The sequence below is a fragment of the Pantherophis guttatus genome, chromosome 11 (genome assembly GCF_059756535.1).
Source record: "Pantherophis guttatus breed Tessera chromosome 11, ASM5975653v1, whole genome shotgun sequence".
Classification (NCBI taxonomy): domain Eukaryota; kingdom Metazoa; phylum Chordata; class Lepidosauria; order Squamata; family Colubridae; genus Pantherophis; species Pantherophis guttatus.
In genome coordinates, this window is record NC_142073.1 from 26,110,033 (window position 1) to 26,127,050 (window position 17,018).

The 17,018-nt window shown below is 45.8% G+C and overlaps 2 protein-coding genes across 9 annotated transcripts in view; one reads left to right on the plus strand and one right to left on the minus strand.

Annotated features, from left to right (window-relative positions):
- PLEKHG4 (pleckstrin homology and RhoGEF domain containing G4) overlaps positions 1-17,018 on the plus strand; it is a 45,733-nt gene that overhangs the window by 13,704 nt on the left and 15,011 nt on the right. For 6 of the 7 annotated variants that reach the window (XM_034425645.3, XM_034425644.3, XM_034425647.3 and 3 more), the window contains exons 5-12: positions 2,460-2,678; positions 3,348-3,471; positions 3,771-3,864; positions 4,175-4,261; positions 7,608-7,724; positions 10,241-10,339; positions 10,594-10,742; positions 15,643-15,781. In XM_034425645.3, the coding sequence (XP_034281536.2) occupies positions 2,460-2,678; positions 3,348-3,471; positions 3,771-3,864; positions 4,175-4,261; positions 7,608-7,724; positions 10,241-10,339; positions 10,594-10,742; positions 15,643-15,781 (1,028 nt within the window). The remainder of the gene's footprint in view (positions 1-2,459; positions 2,679-3,347; positions 3,472-3,770; positions 3,865-4,174; positions 4,262-7,607; positions 7,725-10,240; positions 10,340-10,593; positions 10,743-15,642; positions 15,782-17,018) is intronic. The other variant, XM_034425646.3, reaches the window with a different exon arrangement.
- Positions 11,651-17,018, minus strand: part of KCTD19 (potassium channel tetramerization domain containing 19) — a 57,668-nt gene continuing 52,300 nt past the window's right edge. The window contains exon 16 of one of the 2 annotated variants that reach the window (XM_060681519.2): positions 11,651-11,865. In XM_060681519.2, the coding sequence (XP_060537502.2) occupies positions 11,800-11,865 (66 nt within the window). In that variant the 3' untranslated portion in view covers positions 11,651-11,799. The remainder of the gene's footprint in view (positions 11,866-17,018) is intronic. The other variant, XM_034425650.3, reaches the window with a different exon arrangement.

A 17,018-nucleotide genomic window follows, 5' to 3' on the forward strand; every position in this document is an offset into this window, starting at 1 on the left:
GTTATTCATATTCACAGTAACTCATTCATGTGAATTGCTGGTGAGTGTCAACCTGAAGTGAGGGCTGCCTAGATGGGCAAGGAGGCCTCTGGGTTCACAGCCAGGCTCTGCTCTCTCAGGGCATCTGAATCCTGGTCTTGCTCTTCTTTGCCGCCAGAAGAGGCTGGTGCTGCCCAGCAAACGCCCAGTGGTCTTCCCAGGGTTGGGGGAGAAGGACAGGCTGGCTGGCAAGAATCAGGGCTCCAGCCAGCCTCCCATTGCTGTTCCCTAGCTTTGCAGGCTTTTGCAGCTAGGAAGAAAGGAAGCTACCAGAGAAAATGCTGCAATTCAGTTCTTGGGGCTTTCTCTGGAGTGGTAGCTGAACCAAGGAGAAGTCATAAAGGTGTGACACTAAGGCAAGATCAGGGCTGCCCTTCTGTGTGAAAGGAACCTCAGAGAAGTGATAAAGTTTCTACCTTGAGTTTGCCCAAAGACTAATATTTTTTCAAAAGACGTTGATGCATGTTGTGTGCTGCAGATATAGAATGATTAGGATGTAAATCTCCTCTAACAAGGCCACAGGAGATGAGGGGGAGGCATTTTTATTATGGGACTCAAGATGAAATTAATATGCTTCTTATTCTTGATGTAAATGAACAGAGACTAAGAGACTTAGACAAAGAGACTAATCTATGTCATCTCCATTAGTTATCTCTTGTTTTGAGAGGAAAAAACTTAAAATTAAATGTCAGTGCAAAGTAGTTTTTTTTTCTCTGTTTAACAATGGGTTAAAGCAAAGAGTACATTCTCAAAGTCACATGAAAGTTGATTTTTAGCACATGATTGACTGCTGGATTGATTATCAAGAATCTCTTTCATTTCAAAATTAGGATAGGGTAGGATAGGATAGAATTTTTTATTGGCAAAGTGTGATTGGACACACAAGGAATTTGTCTTGGTGCATAGGCTGTCAGTATACATAAAAGAAAAGATCGTTCTTCCCCTTCCAGCATAAACAGTTTGGGTACAGGTGGAGGGATTGGTCTTATTGGGGAAATCACCTCAGGTTTTAACAAGCTGCAGTGGAAAACGGTGAATTTTCCTCAGTGACTTTGGCAATTCTAATTCTACTGTAACCAGGTTGTGCTTGATGAGAAAAGGTCCTACAAATTTAAGTCCCAACTTTTTTGAGGGTTGTAAAGATTGGCGGAACTGGGTGGATAAATACACTCGGTCCCCAATGTGGAATTTTTAAGCTCAACCCTTTTCTTATCAGCCTGGATTTTATAAGCCTCCCTGGCCTCAGCCAATGCTTTGCGCACAACTGGCCATGTGCTTTACAGCTGGCCCATCCACTCTTTTAATGAAGGGATTACTGGATCTTTTGCTTCTTTGGCCAGCATGCACCAGTCACGGAGACGTGCTGGGCCTCTTGCGATGCAAGCGATGTACAGATCATTGTTTAGCCCATCTTTGAAACAGCTGACCAGGATGTCTTCCGGCCAGTCGAGGTGGCACTTATTAGTTAGTGTTTTTTTGACGGCTAGGTAATTTTTCTTTTCCTTGAGCCCTAGTAGTTACTTGGGCTGCTAGTTGATGTGTTGGGAGCAGTGGTTTGTTTATTTCTGCTTTGGAGCAATTATATTGTGGCTGTCAACTTGCAAAGCTTTCAAGTTGCCATGAGCAGGAGGGAGGGAGAACTGAAGTGAATTCCATACATTTTTCTGACCGCAATCAGAAGGAGGGTGTTAGGTTTCACAGCCAGCCAAAGTGGTTAATTGGAGAATGTGATTTATGACATGGCCAGGGCAGAGGGGAGATCTACGTGGGATCAGTCCTGACTGAATCCGAGTATTGCCGGAATGGTGCTCCTAATAAATGAATATATTTCCTTTTAAGTTTGGATCATGGCTCATGAATTAATTAGGGCATCTTTTGGAAACTTGACAGTGTCATTTGTGACAGGGTGTCAGCAAGGAGGTTCTTGCTGTTCAGTCTCCGACAATTTCTTTGAAGTGTAGGTGGATGGCTGTAGCTGCCCTTTCTCGTCCTCTTGCAATAACACTGGTCCCAAGGCAACATCACTGGCGTTGGGCTGAATGTCCCTCCTCCCTTATCTCTTAGGTGAGGGGGCGAACTCCATGACCTCCACCTCTTTCAGCGCTGTTTCTCTCTCATGAGGTGGCAGCTTCGTGGCCTTCCCCCCCTTGGTTCTGGTCCGCTCTCTTTGTGATTGACCACTAGGATTCCGAGGACCAAGGATTTGGCAGAACTACAGGCTGCTCTGCAATAGTGTGTGTGTGTGTGTGTGTGTGTGTGTGAAGGAAGAGATGTTTCATCATCTACAGTAAACCTCACTGGGTTGGTCCAGTTCAGATCAATTACAAAGAGGCAGGATAAATCTGTAAGTATCTGCTTTGCCTCTGAATGCAAATGGGAATAATTAAACTCTTAGCATTGAAAGCTGTTTCCTATTACAGAAACATCATTGAATGGGACAGAAAATTCCAGTGAAGAAGCTGATAACAGCAGCCTGGCACTGATCGCTCTTGGTGGTTCTGGGGGAAAAGACCCTACAGCCGTGACTATGCAACCAGAACTCCCACTCTTTCCATTCAGGGGGATTCTGGAAATGGACCCCCTGCCAATGAAGAGTGTGAATTGGGAGATGCTTCGGAGTGGGGCTGCATGCCTGCCAGGTAAAGCCCCCAAAGGTTCCTGCTGTCTTTGTGATGTGTGAAGAAGGCAGTGGTCAGGGAAAGAGCGATTTGTGAACCTGAGAAATGCTTTCATTTTCTCACTGGAGATTGGCCCCCCCTCCCCAAAGAAACAGCCAGAGCCTCTGCACTCTTGAGGTGTCTCCCTCCACGGTCTGGCCTTCCCAGGTTGCAGAGGAACAGTGGGAAGCCAGGGGCTCTAAGCAAGAGCAGGAGGAGCTGAAGTTTGCAGAAGTCCTTTTAGAGTGAAGGGGTGGGCCTGAGGCTCTTTAAGAGAACCAGCTTGAGTTGCCAGCTGGGATTCCCTCCAAAAGAGTTTATGGCGCTCTGCAGCCAGACTCCCAGCGAGGCTCAGGAAGATCTGCCACCGAAGAAAACAAATGGCAGGCTAGATGGGCCCCTGAAGGGTCCAATTCTGCTTTCAGAACCAGATCTGTGTAGATCTGAGTTTGTGTTTCTCCTAATCGTTTTCAACTTCTACCATCCCACTATTTCAAATATTTTGCCATGTTTGTATCCATTCATTCATGAGATAGGTTGAAAAAGCCATTTCTTTGTTTATTAGAGGGCAATACACAGCTACTTCAAGGAGGCCTTGGTTCTTCTTTTTGCCTAATTAGTTAGACAAATGAATCGGAGCCTCTTTCTCAGGTACCAGAGACAGATCCGGACGTGCCGTGGTCATCATCACAATGAGGAATACAATTTGGTTGTGCCCGAACTGCAATGCCAGTGAAATAACACGCCTTCTCCTGTATTTACGCAGCATTCTCAGGTTTGTGAGAAAAGGCAAGGAAGACACAGTCAGTGAGTGTTCTGTGCATGGAATACTGTAAGTGTTCTGTCAGTTCTTAGCTTTATAATTGTAGACTTCCAGTCAGTGGAGAAATACGGATGTGGTGGCTCTTAGCTGGCTTGGATACTTCCATGTCCTCTGGGAATCCCAGATACAGCAGCTTAGATATGCTGCTATAATTATTCGCTGGTCTGTGTGAATATTCTCTGATCCCCTCAAGGAGTATTTTGAGTAGCTATAGACATTCATATCTGTCTCTTATTTCCTTTCATGCTCAGGCCAGAGTGCAAAGCGTTGGGCTTAACCATCCTGGTAGATGCCCGGCGATCTTCTCCAGTCCCAGCTGTCTTCACAGCCTTAGGCACTTTGCAGGTGAGACTTCCTTCCTTCTTCTGAATGCTGCTCTACCATTGTTGGGTGCCCACTGGGCACACAGAGCCATTGTTTTCCTTTCCCAGTTCTTTGCCAGTGTTCCATCACACCAGATCTGGGTGCCCTGAAAGTGCCAGAAACTTTTGGGTAAGAAACTGCTCTCGGGTGAAGGACAAGCACTTCCGTTTGGCCTCGTCCTTCCTTGTTAATAGAGAAATGGAGAGAACATTCCTGCCAATCCTTATTTAGCTGGATGCCAAAACTTTTGACTGGAGCAGGAGCCGTAGAAAAACGCATTTTATCATTGCAGGAGATCCTCCCCCACTGCATCCAGAGAGCCCTGCTGCTTGTGGAGAGAGACCCCGCCTTCCAGATAGAAAAACCAGCTGCTGTGCAGGTGTGAGGAAGTCCGGAGTTCAGGAATCCTCGGCCACCATTTAAAAGGGCCTGGAGGGTGGTCAGGTTCTATAGTTCTGTATTCCAAAGCTTTGGGGCAGTTACAAGCGTGATTTTGAAAAGGATGAGGAAGGGGTAGAGCAGCCCCAGAGCAGTCCTGCTGTCGATCTGTAGGCCTTTGTGGCCCATGTAAGCCTGCTAAATAAGCAGGCAGCCATTACAGCCCAGAGGAGGTCTGTTCCTGGGTTGCCTTTCCCCTGCTTTCCCTTTTCCTGTCAGCGTGCACAGTCTCCATTTTTCTGGCCAAGGGGTTTGTGTTGCTGGAATCAGAAAACGAGAGGCTGTACAGCAACTAATGCTTGACATCTGGAGCATGACCTGTGTGCTTGCACTGGGGCTCAATGTGTCCAGCCTACTGGTCAGCATCTGAGGGCGGAGCATCATCTGCCACTCGGAGTGAGGCTGCATCGTTTCTTGTACCAGTCAGGCCTCCAAAGGCCTCCCCACACCCATTCAGAGTTCCCCTACTCCTCTTCCCATCCCTTGGGGTCTCAAGCTGCTTGGGTCTTTCCTCCCCACTGCATCACCAACAGCTACTTTACCTCTGGTGCCAGAGGTCCTGCACTTCCCATGCTCACCTCCTGCACAGCCTTGGGTGCTGGAGCCCTTGTCCAGCCAGGCAGAGAAGCACCAGGCCTGCCTCTCCCTTTCCCCACTGAGCCCCAGCCTCTCTCACAAGTGGGCACAGTTTGTCCTGCTGTTTGCTGGAGTGCCAAACCTGCCCAGATTTCACAAATCGCACTGCTGCTTTGCTCCCCTCGCTTGCCAAAAGCATTGGCTGCTGCTGCTGAATGCAGGGGTGGGGGCGGGGGGTGTATCATAGTAGAGGAGCAAGCCGATCTGGCATGCATCACCGAGATCTGGCTTAGTCCAGAGGGGGGGGGGGTTCCCCTCTCGGAAATGTGTCCAGCTGGATTTAGGATTTGGCAGCAGCCAAGATCCCAGAGCAGGGGAGGTGGGGTGGCCACCCAAGTGGACATCCAAGAGTCTTATTCAATTATCTGGGAACAGTTTGATCCTATAGGACCTAAGGGACTGGACAGGGTCCTTGATGCTGTCAGTGATGTGGTCACTTAGATCCTTGTCCCTCCTGGTTGGTGAAAGTTGCAGGATGATGACCGCCAGGTGGGTTAGGCAGTGATCAATTCTTCACTGCAGGAGGAAGCATTCCTGGAGGCTTTTAAGGAGGCCCTGGCTTGCCATCTCCTAAAAAAAAAAATCTCTTGACCCCCCCACAACTGGACAATTTCTGTCCAGTTTCCAACCTTCCCTTTTTAGGGAAGATGATGGAAAACATGGTTGCTTGGCAGCTTCAGAGGGTCTTGGATTTCCTGGTCAGGATCCAGACTCAGTTATGGGACAAAAATAGCACTGATCACTGTTGTTGATGATCTCTGGCGAGAGTGGGATGGGGATGTCAACCATCTGACTAGCGAACCCAAGAAAAGTAGGCACTCAGGCATTTTAAAATCCCGAAAATAAAACTTTATTGGATACACCATTTCAGCATTGAAGAATTAAAACCAGCTGTGAGGTTTTCCTGTGCAATGCTACATAGTTTCCCCTTCTTCCCACCCATAGTGATCATGCTGCCCAATTATGAATCAGTCTTTTGTTTTGAGAACAGTTCATTTCTTCATGGGACACCTGCAGTAGTGACCTTGGTGGGTTCTTGGCTCACATGGTCTATTCTTGAATCGTCTGCATTCTTTCTCACCCTTCCCTCCCCTCCGTTCATTGGCAAGTTGAATAACGATAAATGTTCAAGTGGTTCAGAAGCGTTTCAAACTTGACGGGTTGGCGCAACCATCCTTACTCTCCTTGGCCTCTCAGCAGCCTTCAGTATCATTGATCATGCTATCCTTCTGGGCCAGCTGTGGGGTTTGGGACTGGGCGGTGCTGGTTTGGCTCCTTTCTACAAGGACGGTCCCCATTGGTGTTTGATAGGGAGCGAGAGACCAAGTGACGGCTGCTCCTTGTTCTCCACTCCTCTTTTAACACCTACATGAAGCCGCTGGGTGGGATCACCGTGGGTGGAGGTATCACCAGTATGCAGCTGATTCTCAATTCTGTATTTCCACCCTTGGTGGCTCAAGTGATGCCGTGGCTGCCCTCTCATGGTGCCTGGAGGCTGTGGGGGCCTGGATGGGGGACAACATCTTCAACTGAACCTTGGCAAGACCAGTTGGCTTTGGGTCCATGGGGCCCCAGGATCCAGGACTTTGTTATCTTCAATTCTGGATGGGGTTGTGCTACCCGAGACGGATCCGATCCGCCACTTGGGGGTTCTCCTGGATGCGCGACTCCTGTGTGACTCTTGAAGAGCAGGTGGCAATTGCAGCTAGGAGAGCCTTCGCACAAGGTTGTTTTGTGTGCCAGTTGCGGCCTTTCCTGGATCAGTCATTCAAACCCTGGTCATCTCATGCCTGGACTATTGTAATGTGCACTACATGGCAGTACCCTTGAAGAGTATTTGGTAGCTGCAGTTAGAGCAGAATGCGGTGACAGAGGCAGTTCTTGGGGCCACTCAGGTGGCCCATATTATACTGCTGTTCCATTAGCTGCATTGGCTGCCAGTTTGCTTTCGAGTGCAATTCAAGTTGCTGGTTTAAAGCCCTTCATGCCAAGGGTCCAGGTTATCCGAAAAACTGTGTCACCCCAATGGGATGGGCCCTCACCCGTGTTGGCAGAGGGGACATGCTGTGGAATGTAAGTCCAGGATTTTCAGCTGACGGGGTCCAGCAGAAGAGCCTTTTCTGCTGTGGCTCCTGCTCTTTGGAACATCCTTCCCCCCCTCCCCGGTAAGATTCGCACCCATCATTTTGACCTTCTGTAAAAGCCTGGAGATTGGCTCTGCCTCTTCACCTGGGGCCCCAGTTTATGATTCTGGCGGTTGCCATTGGATGAGGAAAGACCCCCCCCCACCTCCCACCTCCCTCACCATCTTTTAACAGTATTGTTATTTATGTTTTATTTTAATGTGTTTTCATGTTTGTAAGCTGCCCAGAGTCATCTCTAACAAGATAAGCAGCACACAAATTTAAATAAATGAATAAAGCCGGAGAGTTTGTATGGATTGGAGGTTAGTGATTTCCAGTTTTCAGTCCTGTACAGTATTTGGGGACATGTAAACTCTCCTTTCTCTTTCACAGTATGACTGTGACCTTGTTGCTGGTATCCTTACGATTTATATTGACTGTTTCCTAATATAATTTGATTGCTTATTTGTACCCTATGACTATCATATCACACTTGGCCAAGAAAGAATTCTATTCTATTCTATTCAGTGTGAACTTCTCAATTCCTTGAAGTCCCTCCACAAACATATTGAGAGTCAGCAGCTGCCTCAAGAATTCAGCGGGTCACTTCCCTATTGCCATCAGAATTGGCTGCACTTCCAAATGGTGAGGCAAGCATGAAAACATAACCTTTGAGTAATCCAGAGTTCCAGGAAATCTATAGTTCTATAAAAAAGTATTCTCTCTCTTGTGGATTTTCTGAATGTTTGCATATTTTGCCACTGAATATTCAACACTGAACCAAGGTTGAATGCAGTGGTGAAATCTAAAATTTGTTACTACCGGTTCTGTGAGCGTGGCTTGGGGGGGGGGGGTAATGTGACTGGGTGGGCATGGCCAATTTTTTTTTACTTTTAAAACCATTTTTTCTACAACCTCTTCGGCGAAGAGGTTGTAAAAAATGCTTTCAAAAGGCTCTGACGATCCCAGCTGAGTTGCCTGATCGGCAGAGGCTTTTTTTCTTTTAAAAGCCTCTGCCGATTAGGCAACTCAGCTTGGTTCATCAAAGGCATTTAAAAGCAAAAAAACCTCTGCCGATCAGGCAACTCAGCTGGGATCGTCAGCTGACGATCCCTTTGACGATCCCAGCTGAGGCGCGCGATCATCAGAGGCTTTTTTTTTTTATGTTTAAAAGCACTTTTTCGGCTTGTAAGAGGTTGTAGAAAAAATGCTTTTAAATTTTTTTTTAAAAAGCCTCTGATGATTGTGCGGCTCAGCTGGGCATTGGGGGGGGGGGGCAGGGATTTTTGCTACCAGTTCTCCAAACCACCCGCCTCCATCGCTACCGGTCCGAACAGGGAGCATTTCACCCCTGGTTGAATGTATAAGATACTGATATGCAAAGTGGGGAAGGTAGAGTGGTCTTTTAGGTTCAAAGAGGGTAGGACACGAAGGTGGCTCTCCAGTCCCAGTCTGGAAGCAGAGTCTAGCGGGGGGAGGGGGGAGACTGGGAGGCCGTGTTGTCTTTACAATTTGCTATAAGTTTTTGGTTGGTGCCTGTCTTCAAAGCCACTGGAGGTGGCTCCCACTGGGCAGATCCTACGCTAGGGGCATGGTATGCTGCCCAAAAATGGAAGTTGCAAAACCATTTCTAGAACTCCAGGACTCCACCAATCCAAAGTTAGAGCCAAATTGGGTCCATAGTGAATCTTTTCAAGTGGATCCCTGTCAAAATCAATCTGACAGTCAGTCTGGAGGATCCTTAGAACAACTGTTGCTGTTCTTAAGCCTCTCTTGCTGTGGATGTAAACGGGATTCAGGAGAGGAGAGCCAGGCTGACAAAGCTCACCAAGAAGGGTGGCCCTCCTGTTTTCCAGAAAGCATCTGGATGGCCCTCCATGCTTTGGGAGCAATACTCTGTGGCCGGATGAGTAGGACATTGCAGGCTGCGTAAATGTCTGGCGGAAACCAAGCCCTGCATTCCATAAGGCAAGCTGCCTCATATCAGGTACCAAATGTCTGGAGGTGGTAATTGCCATTATTAAAAGAAGCACAAACTCTGATCTGAATCAGAGAATTCTTTAGGAGAACAACAGATCAAATACATACTATATTTCACGAAACCAGCAAGATCTACAAAAGAAAAAATGCCAAGATTTGGAATGAATAAGGCAAAATTCAGATTTAAAAACCATAAAAATGTGCTGGCATAACCTGAACAAGCAGTTCCCTTCCCTTTCCTCTGGATCAGTTTTCAAGGGAAGAATGGGTGCAGCAGAGCTTGTGAGAGGCTGATCTCCAGGTGCCAGAACTGTTAGCTGCCAGGATTGCAGCTAAAAGGAGGGCCAGGTCTGTTACTGAATTTAAGGTGTTGCAACAGGTGAGCCGTGTTAGCTTCAGGAGGTAAAAATGCAGCAGGAGTCTAGTACCACCTTTTCCAACTAACCCATTTTATTCAGAGCCTCATCTGATGAAGGGAGCTACAGCTCGCAAAACGTACATCTTTTCATACAATTTGTTAATTGGAAATGGTGCCAACAGATTCCTCCTGAATCTACTTTTTCATACCATGCCATGACATGATGAATGACTAAATGGTATTGACAGTGGGCTGGCTACAAGCATCCTCCCCTCCAGCATTTCCCCCATGGCAGGAAGTCAGCAGGGTCCTGGGATTGGGGGAGAGGGGTCAGACGACTCCCTTTACACATTGGTAGGACTGACATTTATTTATTTATTTATTTATTAAATTTATTAAGTTAAGTTAACTTACATTAAGTTCTGATAATATTCATGCAAAGATAAGCAAATATTCAGAAAATGTGGAACGGTATATCTGTTAGGAACATCGGTTTCCAGGTGTTTAGGAAGGGAGGTTTAAGAAGAAAGATTGTTTTCTTTCATTTGGGGCAATGGATTAAGCGAGGGGTTCCAGAGGGCTGTGAGGAGTGGAACCCAGGGGCCCCTGGTGCTCTATGCCAAGAGAGGCGGGTCAGATTGTGCTGGAGAAGACTTCTGACCCTGGGCAGCTCCACGTGAAAGGCAGGCTTTCCTGTTCAAGTAAAGTGGCAAAGCCTTTTCCTTGAAGAGAAAATCGCACCCTGGGCCTTGGCTTGGATTTGGGAGCTGCACCCAGTGGATGGCTTGTTAACCCACGTGATGCCCTTGTGCTGACCTTGCAGCGTCTGCAGCACTTGCTTTCTGGGTGCCAAGAGGCTCGTCTGTTCCTCAAAGAGGCGGTAGAAGCAGTGGAGTCCAGCAGATGGCCGGAGAAGCCCCAGGTGAGTCTCTGGTGCCATTCTGGTAAGAAGCAAAGGTTTCCTGGGCCGAGAGCCTGCAGTAATGTGGCATAATGTTTTTTAAAAAACCTCCAACCTTTGGGGTGGGTCAAAGGCCCTGGAGGTGCCACCCACTCCCTTGCCCAGGGGCCATGAAGATTCCTGGGGCATGGCTGGTTGGTCTCCCTCGGGTCAGAAGGCCAGTCGTCTCCATCCCAGGGCCTTAAGCAGAGCACCCAGTCTTTCCTTGACTGTAGGACGCCGGTGCCCTGTTGAAGAGCTCCAGACAAATGATGACAATGGTTCTGGATGACACAAGGCTGGCCAGGCTGCGGCTGGAGGGGGGCGCCCTCCTGGCCAGCCTCAAGAAGGAGGGATCCTGTGTGATGCTGTCCGAGGACTGCAGGTGAGCCTGCTGATGGGAATGTTGAGCAGGGGGACCAAGGGCGGGGACAGGAGATGCAGAGGCTCCAGCTGTGCAGTCTCCATCTGGAAGTCCAAGTCCTTGGCTATTCCCATCTAATAGTTAAGCTGCCTTCAACCAAAAGCGAGATTCTCCCTGGGAATCTTGCAATAAAATGTATTTAAAACAATTGGATATAGAGATCTCAGCAACCAGATAGTGTTCACTTTTAGAATCCATGCTTTTTTCATCTTCTACTAAAGTTGCAAGCTAGGTTCATCAGTAACCTGTTTGATCTTCCACTCACAAAATTTTACTCCCAGTTGATATCCGACTAGTTAAAGATTATAGCCGTGTGCTTCCTGCACGCCTTAGCTAATTGATTAGCAAAAAGTAAACCAAGTAAGCCTGCAGGGATGCAACTTGGGGAATCCTAAAGCCTTTCAATGAGTTGTGAGTAGTGGTAAGGCTCACTGCAGTGCTCCATAGTGTCAGAGTTTGTTGCAGAAATAAGATCCAGAAAGCACACACAGGTAATTGATGCAGCAGGATTCATTAAATAAGAAACTTCTTTATGTACATAATAATACATGAGACATATATACAATACCAAGAGCAGTTCTCAGAATCAGAAGCATAATCACAGAAGCACAGTTAACAGAAGGAAGGACAATAATAGCACACAATTTACATTTATACATACCAGTTATACATACCACGCCCAGGCTCCAAGCTGTTTCAGCTCCCAAACAGCCCTCATTGGCTGACCTTGTTGCCTATTCCAGTCTATGAATATACTCTGACACGTAGCACCTCTAAATTGTATTCTGTCTACAGAATTCAGAGAGCCATTTTATCAAGCGTCTGCTGTAATCGGAGGTCTTTCTTCTGATGGGTATGTGGGGCTGAGCACCTGGCATGCATCTTGAGATTCAGCGGTTGCAATAGGAATGTTCCAATATAACTTAATACAGGCCACCGTGAGCTACACATTGCAAGGTCACTGTGATTCATTAGGAAAGAAAGACTTCTGGTTCATTTCTTTTTCCAAGAATATACTTTAATCTGTAGCCTCTTCGTTCTCAGTAAAGTAAAATCTGTTGGGTGTCAGGACTCCGATCAATTCCTAGGAAAGAAAAAAAATAGATTCAGAGAAAAGGTACTTTTAGTAAGAAGAAAGTGAAAGTCAGGCAAGATCTGAGTCCAAGCCTCCCATTGGTTTTCAGCAATTCCACTTTCATCCCACCTGAATGCTTCCCCTCCCAAATGCCCATTGCTCCTGCCCAGTGGTGAAACGCTACTGGTTCGCACTGGTTCGGGCAAATTGGTAGTAAAAAAAAGGTGCGAACCAGTATTTCCGACGATCAGCTGTGCCGCACAATTTAAAATGGCTAAAATCTAAATCGCGCGGCACAGCTGTTCCCCCCCTTGCTGTTCTACTTACCTTCCCAAACCTTTTTCTGCGTGAAGCACATGTTTATGCGCATTGTGCATGCGTGCACGCTCAGTGTGCATTTGGTGTGCACTGCATACATATGTACACAGCGTGCGTTTGGCATGCACTGTGCATGCGCGCACAGAGGGTGCTCTTGGCATACAGCGTGCATTCGTGGGCAGCGAACCGGTGGCAAACCGGGGAGGATTTCACCACTGCTCCCGCCCTCCCTGTTTCCATGGCAGCTGGTAGCAAGCTTAAAGGAAAGCGATGATGATCAAGCTGACAGTTGGCTTGGCATGAAAACAATGCAATTTTCCCTGGCCATTCCCCTGTTATCAGTCAATTAAAAGTTCTCAGGTTGTTTTGGAAACGGACCCTGTGAGGCTTTGCCTTCCTTTTGCTGACCTTGTTCTTGACTGCTGCTCTTCATAGTCAGGGCCAGCTCTGCTTCAATCCCCCAACCCCACCACCGACATCCCAATCTCTCCCCCTTCTGCCACTGGTAATGTCAGGCTGGCAAGATGCCATGTGAAGCAAGCAGCAGAATGGCAGCCACATTCTTCCTGTCTTAAACTGTTCCGTATGGTCCTTGCCAGCTGAGAGCAGTTCAGTCTTGCTCAGGAAGGGCTCTGTCTGGAATACTTCATCTTGGAATTGCCAGTATTAATTTTTGATGCATCTCACTAAGATGCCGTGGTAAAGATACCTACTCTGTCTTTCTTTTTATCATACTTCTCAAGATTTGCATACTTCCCCAGAGTGATCTGATCTGCCAGGCTTGCCTGCCTTGGCAAGCTCACCATTGATAGTGAGCACCATCTATAACAGGGGTTCTCAACCTTCCTAATGCCGCGACTCTTTAATACAGTTCCTCATGTTGTGGTGACCCACAACCAGGGGTGGGTTCTAAATTTTTTTACTACCGGTTCTGTGGGCGAGGCTTATTTTGTGGGTGTGGCTTTGAGGTCATGTGACTGGGTGGGCGTGGCTAGCTGGTCATGTGACCGGGTGGCCATGGCTATGTGTATAGGGACTACTCAGAGGGCTGAAAAAAGTCATTTCTGACAGGTCCTCGCACTTATGACTGGTCCTCACACTTATGACCATCCTCACATTTATGCCCGTGCAGCATTCTTAACAACCATGTCACTCATTTCACAACTGCTTCTCTTTACCATGGTGATAAGATAGGGCAAAAAACGTAAAATGTGAGGATAGTCATAAATTCGAGATCTGGTCAAAAGTGCGAGGACCAGTCAAAAATAACTTTTTCAGCCTTCTGAGTAGTCCATGTGCACAAAAGGACTACCCAGAGGGCTGAGAAAAGTGATTTCTGACAGGTCCTCGGACTTTTGACTGGTCTTCGCACTTATGACTGGTCATCATTTATGCCCATTGTAGCATTCTTAACAACTGTGTCACTCATTTCAAACTGCTTCTCTTCACCATGGTGACAAGATAGGGCAAAAACGTAAAATGTGAGGACAGTGGTAAGTTTGAGGACTGGTCAAAAGTGCGAGGACCAGTCAAAAATAACTTTTTCAGCCCTCTGAGTAGTCCATATGCATAAAAGGATACAGCAATAGAGAGGGATGAAGGAAGGGAAGGGAAATTAGAGTAGGAGTGAGGGTAAGAGAGGGAGGAAGAGAGGAGGAGAAGGAGAAAGGAAGAGGAAGTAGGGAGGAGAAGAAGAGGGGGAAGAGAAAGTAAGAAGGAAAGAAAAGAGAGGTGGTAGGTTTGAGGAGAAAGATTGCTGTACAATAAAAAAGATAAAAGGGAAGAAAACCAACCCCCAATAAATATAAAGATATTAAGATAAAGAATGAATTGTTAAACTTTAAAGAATAAAAGAGAACAAATATGAATAAATAACAATAATTAGAAACACACATACAAACATACAATCTATTTTCTTTGAACAGAGTATTTGGCCAGTTCACAAATTTAAACAGTGTTTAGTCGTTTCAATTAAATTTACAATTTCTATATTTCCTTTTTGCTATATTTATTCTTCATCTATTTTTTTAAAAAACCAATATTACCCTTCATCCTCATCTCTAATTTTAATCAAATTCATTTTTTCCCTTCTATTCTATATTATACCCCTTCGCATTGTCATCTATTTTTATATCCATCCTCACATTGGTTAATTATGTAATTATGTAATACAATTGTTTAATACAAATTCAACATTTTAATATAAATCAATTAGTTATATAACTATCTTTTTTGTATAATCAATATGAACATGAATATTCCAATTATTTCCATGCAATCCAATTTCTTACAAATCCATTAATTATATTTACCAATAATAATAAACCAAATAATTTCCCCCATATATTCCTCCAAACCACAACTTAACCATTTCTGCTTTCAACACAATATACAATTAATAGTATCTCAATTATTACAATTCCCTAGTTAAATAGAGTTTTTTTCTTTTGTGTTTTAAAATCTTGAACCTCTTTTGCCCTAAATTTCCCATTGTTTGCAGTTTTGCACCTACCTTTTTTGGTGAGGAAAAAGAAAGAAAAAGAGATCTCTCTCTGCCTCATTTTGTCACGTTGCAGCAAAGACCCTGCTTTACTTTCAGTTTCGCTTTTTCAGCATAGCTAGGGGGAAAAAATCTGCTCCAGCAATTTACATCTTTGCAGCTAGCAACAGAACAGAGCCCTCCGCAAAACAGCTGAGAGCAAATCAGCTGAGTCGGGAGTCTGATCAAATCAACTTACAGTAATTAACCTATGCTGAAGCTGAAAGGGGCTGTTTTTTCTATTTTTGCAGTCTACTCATTTGTTTTCTTTTAACACTGATCAGCTGTACGGCGGCCCTTTGAAGCCCCGCTAAGAATTTAAACACTTTTTTCCCTCTAGCCATCATCTGGGACTCAGGAGGCAGCAATAGATTGGGAGTGGGCGGGGTAAGCGACCTCGATCCAACAGAGGCAGAGGGTGAGGGTGAGTGAAGGTGTGGGGGGGGCGAGAGAGGGCTTTGGCGACCCCTGTGAAATGGCCGTTCGACTCCCAAAGGGGTCGTGATCCCCAGGTTGAGAACCACTGATCTAGAACTTGATTTCTCAGATCCTTCCATTGTTGGTGTTCTTCTCAGCTTTGTGATCCAGCATGATGTCAACAGCCAGGTCTGATGTTGACCACAAACCATAAAACAAGTAGATATTTTGAGTCACACAAAATTAAACTCAGGGACTTTTGAGAATGTAGAACTGTGCTTCCTTCTTCACCTAGATCAGTTCCCAAACTAACTTCAAACAAACCTGTTCAACCCTTCCATCTGGCCATTGGCCCCCTCATCTGTTCTTCCCTTCCCATGATTTATTTCACTTCCAGGCTATTTTAATAGTGATGTGACATGATAATTCTCCACAAGGGTTTCTGGCATCCAAATAGCCCTGACAGGTGGGGTCGGAGCTTCATTGATCAACCACCTTTGCTTTTCTCTCAGAGATGCCATGAAAATGGCTGGCATGCTTTACAACGAAGTGGACGAAGGAATCCACCAGCTGGTGCTGGTTTCCAACAGGCGCATCCAAGCCCTGGAGCTACTGATGGAATTTGAAGCTGTGGAGCGATGCTTTCAAGAGGTCGGTGCCAGATGTTTTGCAGGGTTATCAGATGGCGCTTTTGGGCTATTGGGCTCCTCTGAATTTGGGGGAATGAAGAATAAGCAGCTAGACCTCACATTTTCAGTGGACTTTCTTCTGACTTCCAAGGTCCCTTCCAACTCTGTTATCCTGATAATGTGGAGGTGTTATTGGGTAACTCCATGAAATTACTGCAAATTTGCAGTGACAAAAACAACATGAAAAGAAATATTTCCCCCCCTCCCCATCCTGAATAATAGCTGTGGCATACATGGACTGAGCTAGGGAATCCTAGCAACCTCGGCTGGTGCTGGGTGGTTTTAGAGAAGTGTCCAGAGAGTGGACCTGCTGCCTGGGTACTCTAAGGCCAGATTGATAAATTGAACATTATTGAAGTCCTTGTTGAACATTGCAAAGTCCCAGGCCTGAGGTTGGTGTGTTAGTGGAGCTACTGTTGTGTTTTTTGACTTATAGCTGTTTTTGTCTGGGGTATTGTACTTTGTTGTTGTGTTTTTAATTATTTTAAATTTTACTGAATGTTGTAAACTGCCCTCATTTGCAGTGGGCATCTATAAATCATCATCCCCATGACCATTCTCATTCTTCAGACTGTGTGCCACTGAAATGGTCCTGACCTATCTTGCTGGACCCAGCAGCCTTGGGCAATTTTAGCCAACTAAAAAGTTGTATTTCCTTTTTAGGGAAGATTGTTGAGACGGCAGTTGGACTTCAAAAGAGGAAATGAATAATCTCAAGCATTTTTAGGCTTCAGCATGGATATAATACTGAGGGAGTGCTGACCTTGCTTGGGGATAGCCTCTTGTGAAGCCTTGATGAGGGTGATGCAACGGCCCCAGTTCGGAGGAGGGGAGCAACTGTCTGAGATGTTTTCTCAAACTACCTTTTGGAATAACAACTATAATAAAAAAACCAAGTCATTAGGCCACATCAGAATACCAAATATAGAACAATAATAAAACTAAAGGCAGCACTAAAAGGGATGCCAATTCTATTTCTGTGATAGCCCTACAATCAAATCCGCCCATGCGGTTCTCCATTGTATTGATATGTTCAGATCAACAGCCATGTCATATGGAATATTGGGGTTCTGAGCCCCTGTTGCTTTAATGTATGGATCTCTATGTGATCCAAGATGTTCTCTGACTCTCAAAGAATATATATGTGCTCTGTGCTGATTTCTGGATGGATTCAGACTCTGTTTGTCTGATCAGGGCCT